The 13,758-nt window shown below is 40.7% G+C and overlaps 1 protein-coding gene and 1 long non-coding RNA gene across 2 annotated transcripts in view; one reads left to right on the top strand and one right to left on the bottom strand.

Moving 5' to 3' along the window:
* Positions 1–211: 211 nt before the first annotated feature.
* LOC124002499 lies at positions 212–1,183 on the bottom strand. Its single transcript, XR_006833040.1, has 2 exons — positions 1,024–1,183; positions 212–333 (listed from the first exon to the last, which is right to left on the bottom strand). It is a non-coding gene; the product is annotated as an uncharacterized LOC124002499 (long non-coding RNA).
* A 371-nt stretch (positions 1,184–1,554) lies between these two features.
* The window catches only part of isy1 (ISY1 splicing factor homolog), a 34,008-nt gene continuing 21,804 nt past the window's right edge, over positions 1,555–13,758 (top strand). The window contains exons 1-2 of the mRNA XM_046312687.1: positions 1,555–1,689; positions 12,239–12,261. Coding sequence (XP_046168643.1) covers positions 1,687–1,689; positions 12,239–12,261 — 26 coding nt within the window. The 5' untranslated portion in view covers positions 1,555–1,686. The remainder of the gene's footprint in view (positions 1,690–12,238; positions 12,262–13,758) is intronic.

Here is a 13,758-nt window from a genome sequence, read left to right as displayed (position 1 = left end):
CCCTCACATAGTGGGGATAGGACAACCCCTAAATATATTAAAGACCCCTCGCATAGTGGGGATAGGACAACCCCTAAATATATTAAAGACCCCTCACATAGTGGGAATAGGACAACCCCTAAATATATTAAAGACCCCTCACATAGTGGGGATAGGACAACCCCTAAATATATTAAAGACCCCTCACATCATGGAGTCTTAAACACACACACACAGGTTATAATGTTATTTATTTAAACAGCAAAATAAAAAAAAAGTAATTAAAAAGGGTGAACAATAGCTGCAACCTGTCCTTGTAGAGAGCTGGCATAACGTTCAGATTACTTTCAGAACCTGTAGGGGAGCAAAGGAAAATGATTCAATGTTTTATAGTCAATGCTTAATTTTTTATTTATTTCACCAGGTAGGCCAGTTGAGAACAAGTTCTCATTTACAACTGAGACCTGGCCAAGATAAAGCAAAGCAGTGCGACAAAAACAAACAGCACAGAGTTACACATGGGATAAACAAACGTACAGTCAATAACACAATATAAAAATATATATGTACAGTGTGTGCAAATGTAGAAAAGTAGGGAGGTAAGGCAATAAATAGGACATAGAGGCGAAATAATTACAATTGAGCATTAACACTAGAGTGATGGATGTGCAGATGATGATGTGCAAGTAGAGATACTAGGGTGCAAGAGGGTAAGTAATAATATGGGGGTGAGGTACTTGAGTGTGCTATTTACAGATTGGCTGTGTTCAGGTAGTGATCGGTAAACTGCTCTGACAGCTGATTCTTAATGAACACCACGACAAAGATAACAGTTATCTAGGCTATTTCAGCTGTGTGAATAGTAAACAAGCACCATCAGGACAATTCTTAGACATGATGGCTACGCAATATTCACAGTTTTGTGTAGCATTCTTACAATACACCCACAATATATCATGAATGTAGGCAGTTGAGGTAAAAATGCACATAAAGAATGCAACACACACACTGTCAGCGTCATACAGAAATAAAGAAACAGCTTACACCATGAGATACAGTTCGATTGTTTATGAAGGCTATTCAACAAATCTGGACAATTTGATCATAAAAAAATGCGTTATGTATAAGCTAAAACAAAAATCAGAATTGCTGCACGTTTGGGTGCCTTTGCGTCAACTTTCCACTTTGACACCAGAACGCAACGTTCTACTTCCGGTTGGTTTCGCAGCGTTCACCAAAGAGTTTCTAAATTCAGAGGCGCAACATCCCGAGACTTCCGGGAACGCTTGCGAAACAGACAAGGTCGGAGTTTGGGGTTTGAGAAGTCACTGAGAAAAGTGAAAAATACTTCCTTAGTTGTTAATTTTCGCGAAATCTAAAGGCATAACCTAGATTCGAGACAATGTCTTAAATAGTTGAACATGTGAAAGTGACAAACTGACAGTGAAATTATTTTGAATTGACGGCCTGCACATGCGCAGTTCGGCGCGAGACGACCATCAGATCAGACGACTAGTTTCTGCGCATGAGCTTATCGAGCCAACGTCGCCATGACATCGCCTACACGTGTGAATGGAGTTATAGCCTATCTTCATACGGTACTGTCTTTGGTGCACCCGCTTTCAACTTGTGAAAAACATCTAGGAAACGTTTTGGAAGAGGTGTTCAAAGACTGAAGTAACTACTTTAGCTAGATAATCAATATATATGGTAAGTAATAAACGTACTTCATTTATTTAGTCAGAGATAAGTAATAATTTAAGAAGTTAATGTAGCTATCAATCTTGCTTTTAGCTAGCTGGCTAACTTTAGCTGCTAGCCCTAGAAGCCAGCTTGTTATCACAAATGTTTTTAATAAATGTTCCTCGACTAACTAGCTAATTGTTTGAGTTAATTTCCCATGGACCACGTGATGCTACTGATTTTCATAGCTGTAAGAAACGCACAACTAACTTTTAACTTAGGGTAAATTCATCACTTTTTTGACAGCATCTCTTTTGATTCAAACAACTTTCCATACATGTTTGCCTATGGGAGATGTGGTCAGAAGTTACCATTTGGACCTGGTTGCCAAAACATTCAGAAGATATAGGTGCTCAAAGTTGATCCTTATTGCATGCATTTACATTTGAGCCATTCAGCAGACGTTCTTACCCAGAGCGAATTAAAGGAGCAATTAGGGTAAATGCCTTGCTCAAGGGCACATCAACAGATTTGACACTTAGACTGCTCGAGGGATTCCAGCTAGTCAAAAAGTTAAGATTTAAAGTGGGGTTGTTGTTTTGAAATAGATATCGCCTCTCCCTAAATAGCAGGAAGCAGAGTGTACAGTCAACTTGCCAGTTCTTGATTATGGTGACACCATTTACCAGATTGCAGCAGCTACAACTCTTAAACCTTTGGATGCTGTGTACGATGGCGCCATTTGTTTTATCACTGTTGGCAGGTTTAATACTCACCACTGCATCCTGTATCAACAGGTTGGCCGGTCCTCATTAAAGTCCTGTAGATCAATTAATTATTCCATTTTTTTTTCAAACGCCGACCACACAAGCTTCCAACTTCCCTAACTCTGTTGCTGACATATAAAATGTTAGATGAGATGCCATACCCACTAGCATGATTGGTTAACTCTTGAGGTCCCTCTGGTCTCTTCCAATTGAGGAAAATCCTCCTTTAGCTTATTTGCTCCAAATTGTTGGAATAAACTACAAAATACATTGCATCTTGATCCCTTAGTCCCCCTAGTGCAGTTTAGGACTCTGTTGTTAAGTGAATTCATTGAGGATTGCAGTTGTTTTTATTGTAGTGGTATAATTGTTGAATTTGTGGTGAGGTTGTGCCTTGTTATTTTTATTCTTGTTTTAATTGTGATCTTCAAATCAAATTTTATTTGTCACATACACATGGTTAGCAGATGTTAATGCGAGTGTAGCGAAATGCTTGTGCTTCTAGTTCTGACAGTGCAGTAATAACCAACAAGTAATCTAGCTAAAAATTCCAAAACTACTACCTAAAAGACACAAGTGTAAGGGGATAAAGAATATGTACATAAAGATATATGAGTGAGTGATGGTACAGAGCGGCATAGGCAAGATACAGATGATATTGAGTGCAGTATATACATATGAGATGAGTATGTAGACAAAGTGGCATAGTTAAAGTGGCTAGTGATACATGTATTACATAAAGATGCAGTAGATGATATAGCGACCAGCGTTGGACAGACCTCAGCGTGGGAGCTTCTTGTTTTAGTTTCTGTCTGTAGGCAGGGATCAACAAAATGCAGCAGCACACAGTGGGGCAGTGCATAGTTTACTTTCTGAGTAAATTGCCTATATTCCTATTTGCTATAGCCCATTTCAATTCATGTTATATTTACACAAAGCAAGGGAACAATGTGGACAGAGCTAGTATCACCAGAGCGGTGCAAAATATCTGGTCAGAAAATGTTGTTTCTCTCGAATGTTGGATGATCTAGGTTATTTTTCTAGCGGACACTCCAGTGTCTGTCTGATTGTTGTATCAGTCCATATATTTGACCTGGTCTATTAAACCACTCAGTGGATATGACCTGGTCTATTAAACCCCTCAGTGGATATGAATATGACCTGGTCTATTAAACCCCTCAGTGAATATGACCTGGTCTATTAAACCACTCAGTGAATATGACCTGGTCTATTAAACCACTCAGTGAATATGACCTGGTCTATTAAACCCCTCAGTGGATATGAATATGACCTGGTCTATTAAACCACTCAGTGGATATGACCTGGTCTATTAAACCACTCAGTGGATATGACCTGGTCTATTAAACCACTCAGTGGATATGACCTGGTCTATTAAACCACTCAGTGAATATGACCTGGTCTATTAAACCACTCAGTGAATATGACCTGGTCTATTAAACCACTCAGTGAATATGACCTGGTCTATTAAACCACTCAGTGAATATGACCTGGTCTATTAAACCACTCAGTGAATATGACCTGGTCTATTAAACCACTCAGTGGATATGACCTGGTCTATTAAACCACTCAGTGGATATGACCTGGTCTATTAAACCACTCAGTGAATATGACCTGGTCTATTAAACCACTCAGTGAATATGACCTGGTCTATTAAACCCCTCAGTGGATATGAATATGACCTGGTCTATTAAACCCCTCAGTGAATATGACCTGGTCTATTAAACCCCTCAGTGGATATGAATATGACCTGGTCTATTAAACCCCTCAGTGGATATGACCTGGTCTATTAAACCCCTCAGTGGATATGACCTGGTCTATTAAACCCCTCAGTGGATATGACCTGGTCTATTAAACCCCTCAGTGGATATGACCTGGTCTATTAAACCACTCAGTGAATATGAATATGACCTGGTCTATTAAACCCCTCAGTGAATATGACCTGGTCTATTAAACCCCTCAGTGAATATGACCTGGTCTATTAAACCCCTCAGTGGATATGAATATGACCTGGTCTATTAAACCCCTCAGTGAATATGACCTGGTCTATTAAACCCCTCAGTGAATATGACCTGGTCTATTAAACCCCTCAGTGGATATGACCTGGTCTATTAAACCACTCAGTGAATATGAATATGACCTGGTCTATTAAACCCCTCAGTGGATATGACCTGGTCTATTAAACCCCTCAGTGGATATGACCTGGTCTATTAAACCCCTCAGTGAATATGACCTGGTCTATTAAACCACTCAGTGAATATGACCTGGTCTATTAAACCCCTCAGTGAATATGACCTGAATATGAATATGACCTGGTCTATTAAACCCCTCAGTGAATATGACCTGGTCTATTAAACCCCTCAGTGAATATGACCTGGTCTATTAAACCCCTCAGTGGATATGACCTGGTCTATTAAACCCCTCAGTGGATATGACCTGGTCTATTAAACCCCTCAGTGGATATGAATATGACCTGGTCTATTAAACCACTCAGTGAATATGACCTGGTCTATTAAACCACTCAGTGAATATGACCTGGTCTATTAAACCACTCAGTGAATATGACCTGGTCTATTAAACCACTCAGTGAATATGACCTGGTCTATTAAACCACTCAGTGGATATGACCTGGTCTATTAAACCACTCAGTGGATATGACCTGGTCTATTAAACCCCTCAGTGAATATGACCTGGTCTATTAAACCACTCAGTGAATATGACCTGGTCTATTAAACCACTCAGTGAATATGACCTGGTCTATTAAACCACTCAGTGAATATGACCTGGTCTATTAAACCACTCAGTGAATATGACCTGGTCTATTAAACCACTCAGTGAATATGACCTGGTCTATTAAACCACTCAGTGGATATGAATATGACCTGGTCTATTAAACCACTCAGTGAATATGACCTGGTCTATTAAACCCCTCAGTGGATATGAATATGACCTGGTCTATTAAACCACTCAGTGGATATGAATATGACCTGGTCTATTAAACCACTCAGTGGATATGACCTGGTCTATTAAACCACTCAGTGGATATGACCTGGTCTATTAAACCCCTCAGTGAATATGACCTGGTCTATTAAACCCCTCAGTGGATATGACCTGGTCTATTAAACCCCTCAGTGGATATGACCTGGTCTATTAAACCCCTCAGTGGATATGACCTGGTCTATTAAACCCCTCAGTGAATATGACCTGGTCTATTAAACCCCTCAGTGGATATGACCTGGTCTATTAAACCACTCAGTGAATATGAATATGACCTGGTCTATTAAACCCCTCAGTGGATATGAATATGACCTGGTCTATTAAACCCCTCAGTGAATATGACCTGGTCTATTAAACCCCTCAGTGAATATGACCTGGTCTATTAAACCCCTCAGTGGATATGACCTGGTCTATTAAACCCCTCAGTGGATATGACCTGGTCTATTAAACCCCTCAGTGAATATGACCTGGTCTATTAAACCACTCAGTGGATATGAATATGACCTGGTCTATTAAACCACTCAGTGGATATGAATATGACCTGGTCTATTAAACCCCTCAGTGGATATGACCTGGTCTATTAAACCCCTCAGTGGATATGACCTGGTCTATTAAACCCCTCAGTGAATATGACCTGGTCTATTAAACCCCTCAGTGAATATGACCTGGTCTATTAAACCCCTCAGTGGATATGACCTGGTCTATTAAACCCCTCAGTGGATATGACCTGGTCTATTAAACCCCTCAGTGGATATGACCTGGTCTATTAAACCCCTCAGTGGATATGACCTGGTCTATTAAACCCCTCAGTGAATATGACCTGGTCTATTAAACCCCTCAGTGGATATGACCTGGTCTATTAAACCCCTCAGTGGATATGAATATGACCTGGTCTATTAAACCCCTCAGTGGATATGACCTGGTCTATTAAACCACTCAGTGGATATGAATATGACCTGGTCTATTAAACCCCTCAGTGAATATGACCTGGTCTATTAAACCCCTCAGTGAATATGACCTGGTCTATTAAACCCCTCAGTGAATATGACCTGGTCTATTAAACCACTCAGTGGATATGAATATGACCTGGTCTATTAAACCCCTCAGTGGATATGACCTGGTCTATTAAACCACTCAGTGGATATGACCTGGTCTATTAAACCACTCAGTGGATATGACCTGGTCTATTAAACCCCTCAGTGGATATGACCTGGTCTATTAAACCCCTCAGTGGATATGAATATGACCTGGTCTATTAAACCCCTCAGTGAATATGACCTGGTCTATTAAACCCCTCAGTGAATATGACCTGGTCTATTAAACCCCTCAGTGAATATGACCTGGTCTATTAAACCCCTCAGTGAATATGACCTGGTCTATTAAACCCCTCAGTGGATATGACCTGGTCTATTAAACCCCTCAGTGGATATGACCTGGTCTATTAAACCCCTCAGTGAATATGACCTGGTCTATTAAACCCCTCAGTGAATATGACCTGGTCTATTAAACCCCTCAGTGAATATGACCTGGTCTATTAAACCCCTCAGTGGATATGAATATGACCTGGTCTATTAAACCCCTCAGTGGATATGAATATGACCTGGTCTATTAAACCCCTCAGTGAATATGACCTGGTCTAATAAACCCCTCAGTGAATATGACCTGGTCTAATAAACCCCTCAGTGGATATGAATATGACCTGGTCTATTAAACCCCTCAGTGAATATGACCTGGTCTATTAAACCCCTCAGTGAATATGACCTGGTCTATTAAACCCCTCAGTGAATATGACCTGGTCTATTAAACCCCTCAGTGGATATGACCTGGTCTATTAAACCACTCAGTGGATATGAATATGACCTGGTCTATTAAACCCCTCAGTGAATATGACCTGGTCTATTAAACCCCTCAGTGAATATGACCTGGTCTATTAAACCCCTCAGTGAATATGACCTGGTCTATTAAACCCCTCAGTGAATATGACCTGGTCTATTAAACCCCTCAGTGAATATGACCTGGTCTATTAAACCCCTCAGTGGATATGACCTGGTCTATTAAACCACTCAGTGGATATGACCTGGTCTATTAAACCCCTCAGTGAATATGAATATGACCTGGTCTATTAAACCCCTCAGTGAATATGACCTGGTCTATTAAACCCCTCAGTGAATATGACCTGGTCTATTAAACCCCTCAGTGGATATGACCTGGTCTATTAAACCACTCAGTGAATATGACCTGGTCTATTAAACCACTCAGTGGATATGACCTGGTCTATTAAACCCCTCAGTGGATATGACCTGGTCTATTAAACCCCTCAGTGAATATGACCTGGTCTATTAAACCCCTCAGTGAATATGACCTGGTCTATTAAACCCCTCAGTGGATATGACCTGGTCTATTAAACCACTCAGTGGATATGACCTGGTCTATTAAACCCCTCAGTGAATATGAATATGACCTGGTCTATTAAACCCCTCAGTGAATATGACCTGGTCTATTAAACCCCTCAGTGAATATGACCTGGTCTATTAAACCCCTCAGTGGATATGACCTGGTCTATTAAACCCCTCAGTGAATATGACCTGGTCTATTAAACCCCTCAGTGGATATGACCTGGTCTATTAAACCACTCAGTGGATATGAATATGACCTGGTCTATTAAACCCCTCAGTGAATATGACCTGGTCTATTAAACCCCTCAGTGAATATGACCTGGTCTATTAAACCCCTCAGTGAATATGACCTGGTCTATTAAACCCCTCAGTGAATATGACCTGGTCTATTAAACCCCTCAGTGAATATGACCTGGTCTATTAAACCCTCAGTGGATATGACTATTAAACCCCTCAGTGGATATGACCTGGTCTATTAAACCACTCAGTGGATATGACCTGGTCTATTAAACCCCTCAGTGAATATGAATATGACCTGGTCTATTAAACCCCTCAGTGAATATGACCTGGTCTATTAAACCCCTCAGTGAATATGACCTGGTCTATTAAACCCCTCAGTGGATATGACCTGGTCTATTAAACCACTCAGTGAATATGACCTGGTCTATTAAACCACTCAGTGGATATGACCTGGTCTATTAAACCCCTCAGTGGATATGACCTGGTCTATTAAACCCCTCAGTGAATATGACCTGGTCTATTAAACCCCTCAGTGAATATGACCTGGTCTATTAAACCCCTCAGTGAATATGACCTGGTCTATTAAACCACTCAGTGGATATGACCTGGTCTATTAAACCCTCAGTGAATATGAATATGACCTGGTCTATTAAACCCCTCAGTGAATATGACCTGGTCTATTAAACCCCTCAGTGAATATGACCTGGTCTATTAAACCCCTCAGTGAATATGACCTGGTCTATTAAACCCCTCAGTGAATATGACCTGGTCTATTAAACCCCTCAGTGAATATGACCTGGTCTATTAAACCCCTCAGTGAATATGACCTGGTCTATTAAACCCCTCAGTGAATATGACCTGGTCTATTAAACCCCTCAGTGAATATGACCTGGTCTATTAAACCCCTCAGTGAATATGACCTGGTCTATTAAACCCCTCAGTGAATATGACCTGGTCTATTAAACCCCTCAGTGAATATGACCTGGTCTATTAAACCCCCCCTCAGTGGATATGACCTGGTCTATTAAACCCCTCAGTGGATATGACCTGGTCTATTAAACCCCTCAGTGGATATGACCTGGTCTATTAAACCCCTCAGTGAATATGACCTGGTCTATTAAACCCCTCAGTGAATATGACCTGGTCTATTAAACCCCTCAGTGAATATGACCTGGTCTATTAAACCCCTCAGTGAATATGACCTGGTCTATTAAACCCCTCAGTGAATATGACCTGGTCTATTAAACCCTCAGTGAATATGACCTGGTCTATTAAACCCCTCAGTGAATATGACCTGGTCTATTAAACCCCTCAGTGAATATGACCTGGTCTATTAAACCCCTCAGTGAATATGACCTGGTCTATTAAACCCCTCAGTGAATATGACCTGGTCTATTAAACCCCTCAGTGAATATGACCTGGTCTATTAAACCCCTCAGTGAATATGACCTGGTCTATTAAACCCCTCAGTGAATATGACCTGGTCTATTAAACCCCTCAGTGGATATGACCTGGTCTATTAAACCCCTCAGTGAATATGAATATGACCTGGTCTATTAAACCCCTCAGTGAATATGACCTGGTCTATTAAACCCCTCAGTGAATATGAATATGACCTGGTCTATTAAACCCCTCAGTGAATATGACCTGGTCTATTAAACCCCTCAGTGAATATGAATATGACCTGGTCTATTAAACCCCTCAGTGGATATGAATATGACCTGGTCTATTAAACCCCTCAGTGAATATGACCTGGTCTATTAAACCCCTCAGTGAATATGACCTGGTCTATTAAACCCCTCAGTGGATATGAATATGACCTGGTCTATTAAACCCCTCAGTGGATATGACCTGGTCTATTAAACCCCTCAGTGAATATGAATATGACCTGGTCTATTAAACCCCTCAGTGAATATGACCTGGTCTATTAAACCCCTCAGTGAATATGACCTGGTCTATTAAACCCCTCAGTGGATATGACCTGGTCTATTAAACCCTATTAAACCCCTCAGTGAATATGACCTGGTCTATTAAACCCCAGTGAATATGACCTGGTCTATTAAACCCTCAGTGAATATGACCTGGTCTATTAAACCCCTCAGTGAATATGACCTGGTCTATTAAACCCCTCAGTGAATATGACCTGGTCTATTAAACCCCTCAGTGAATATGACCTGGTCTATTAAACCCCTCAGTGAATATGACCTGGTCTAAAACCCTCAGTGGATATGACCTGGTCTATTAAACCCCTCAGTGAATATGACCTGGTCTATTAAACCCCTCAGTGAATATGACCTGGTCTATTAAACCCCTCAGTGAATATGACCTGGTCTATTAAACCCCTCAGTGAATATGACCTGGTCTATTAAACCCCTCAGTGAATATGACCTGGTCTATTAAACCCCTCAGTGAATATGACCTGGTCTATTAAACCCCTCAGTGAATATGACCTGGTCTATTAAACCCCTCAGTGAATATGACCTGGTCTATTAAACCCCTCAGTGAATATGACCTGGTCTATTAAACCCCTCAGTGAATATGACCTGGTCTATTAAACCCCTCAGTGAATATGACCTGGTCTATTAAACCCCTCAGTGGATATGACCTGGTCTATTAAACCCCTCAGTGAATATGACCTGGTCTATTAAACCCCTCAGTGAATATGACCTGGTCTATTAAACCCCTCAGTGAATATGACCTGGTCTATTAAACCCCTCAGTGAATATGACCTGGTCTATTAAACCCCTCAGTGAATATGACCTGGTCTATTAAACCCCTCAGTGAATATGACCTGGTCTATTAAACCCCTCAGTGAATATGACCTGGTCTATTAAACCCCTCGGTGAATATGACCTGGTCTATTAAACCCCTCAGTGAATATGACCTGGTCTATTAAACCCCTCAGTGAATATGACCTGGTCTATTAAACCCCTCAGTGAATATGACCTGGTCTATTAAACCCCTCAGTGAATATGACCTGGTCTATTAAACCCCTCAGTGAATATGACCTGGTCTATTAAACCCCTCAGTGAATATGACCTGGTCTATTAAACCCCTCAGTGGATATGAATATGACCTGGTCTATTAAACCCCTCAGTGAATATGACCTGGTCTATTAAACCCCTCAGTGAATATGACCTGGTCTAATAAGTGAAGTGAAATTGAACAAACAATACAAAAATGTGAAAATGTAATGAGTCCAAACCAAACTGAGGCTACAGCGGAGGAAAGAAACACCTACTGGCCGTGGCCTATGTCCAGATTATTCTGGCAATATGCATCCAGCTACAACACATAGTAGCCTCGGCCTAAGAGAGGAGGAAAACATGGGATCAGATTATAGTGATTCAGTTCTGAGGACAGTAGAGTTGCTCTGCAGCCCATTCAACCATCACAAGATGAACAGCCAGCGAGGATCCTTGACTGTCACCTGCTCTGTCACCTGCTCTATCTGCATGCTGCTACCACAGATCATACCTAGACTACTACACATCTCTATAGTACCAGATAGGCCTAGACTACTACACATCTCTATAGTACCAGATTGGCCTAGACTACTACACATCTCTATAGTACCAGATAGACCCAGACTACTACACATCTCTATAGTACCAGGTAGACCTAGACTACTACACATCTCTATAGTACCAGATAGACCTAGACTACTACACATCTCTATAGTACCAGATAGACCTAGACTACTACACATCTCTATAGTACCAGATAGGCCTAGACTACTACACATCTCTATAGTACCAGATAGACCTAGACTACTACACATCTCTTTAGTACCACAGATACACCTAGACTACAGCAGTCTTTTTTATGGTACATTTACTTTTATAGCTGGCCGCTAGGGGGGCGTTAACATTGTCTATGGCGGTGGTCACCAACCAAGCGCAGACAATCATTTCAGATCCCTCCTATGTACTTTACTAGTTTTCAGTCACCCGTTTGGCCGATGGTGTTATGGACTATTTTTCGCACAAGTTAAAAACCCTGTTATCGTTTGTTTTGGCATTTAGGTGCAAAAATGAACTCTCTGAGCACTTCTATAATGGGCAAATATGTATGGAAAGTTTTGTTCAAATAGAAAGGGGTGCTGTCAAAGTGATTGGGTTCAAATGGATTGACCATTTGTTGTTTTCTTTCTAATAGGCTCGTAATGCAGAGAAGGCCATGTAAGTATATGCTTGCCTTCTATTGTGATTATATTGAGCCATAGGCCCACTGTCATAAATTAATGTGAGAGAATACTGATGCTGTTTCTGTTTATAGTCCACGTGGTGTCTCTGTCATGTAGCCACTGAACATGTCACTCACTATGTTATGCTCTGGTGTCTAACTGATGCAGTGTTTTCTATTCACGCTGGCTGTCGATTAATCAGCTGGTTACAGGCTCATTTTCAACCAAGCTACGTTTTCCATTTTATATTAACTAGGCTGCTTTTCTTTTAAAAGTTTCAATTCGCTAGTCTGTCGAGTCCTTTCCTGCTAGAATGAACAATATGCATCTGAGTTTGAGTTTATTTTTTATTTTTACAGGGACAGTGCACATTAATCAACGTTTCAGTAAAAGTGCTGGTTTTAGCCAGCCGGCTAATTTTCAACCGCAGTCCCTGGGCAGGTTATTAAAAACAATTACAATATAGACAATGGCAACATAAAACAAGCAAAACATAGCAACATAGGACAAGCAAGACATAGCATACAGACAGAGCAACATAGAACAAAAAGCAGCAGGTGATCTATTGATAGGACAGTCAGTCACAAAGCCAGCGATAATGGAATTACAGCAGAGAGGAAGAGGCGACGCGACAGAATCTGTCCAAAATAAGCCCTATGCATTTCTATGGACTTAATTTGGTCTCCTGCCTTCCCACCTTTGGGACAACAACTCCCATTGTAAGGGTGGAGAAGTGAGCATCTCATTATATACACATCTCTAGTTGCAGTTGAATTTCTTTACACCAAGGAGGAAGAGAGCATGATGCTCGTGAATTTGCATGTCCCATATAATGTAAGTGGTAATGAGTCAATCCCCTTAGACTAATTATTGTTTTTTGACACAGTCATTTTATTTTGTGTGTTTCACATAGCCAGCCACTCGAAGTCGTGGCGACAGTAGGCTATTTACTGTGCGTTGATTGACAACAATTAGGGGTCGACCGATTAATCGGAATGGCCGATTTCAAGTTTTCATAACAATCGGTAATCGGCATTTGCTAAAAAAAGCAGTGGTTGCACCAATGTGTACCTAACCATAAACATCAACGCCTTTCTTAAAATCAATACACAAGTATATGTTTTTAAACCTGCATATTTAGTTCATATTGCCTGTTAACATTCATTTCTTTTAACTAGGGAAATGGTGTCACTTCTCTTACGTTCTGTGCAACAGAGTCAGGCTATATGCAGCAGTTTGGGCCGCCTGGCTCGTTGTGAACTGTGTGAAGACCAACTTCGTCAAACGGGGGATGACTTAACAAAAGCGCATTTGCGGAAAAAGCACAATCGTTGTACGAATGTACCTAACCATAAACATCAATGCCTTTCTTAAAATCAATACACAGAAGTATATTTTTTAAACCTGCATATTTAGTTAAAAGGTTAGCAGGCAATATTAAACTAGGGAAATTGTCACTTCTCTTGCGTTCATTGCATGCAGAGTCAGGGTA

The sequence above is a fragment of the Oncorhynchus gorbuscha genome, linkage group LG18, assembly GCF_021184085.1.
Source record: "Oncorhynchus gorbuscha isolate QuinsamMale2020 ecotype Even-year linkage group LG18, OgorEven_v1.0, whole genome shotgun sequence".
In the NCBI taxonomy this organism is placed as follows: domain Eukaryota; kingdom Metazoa; phylum Chordata; class Actinopteri; order Salmoniformes; family Salmonidae; genus Oncorhynchus; species Oncorhynchus gorbuscha.
Note: the sequence above shows the minus strand (reverse complement) of the source record. Positions and strands in the feature narration are given on the sequence as shown.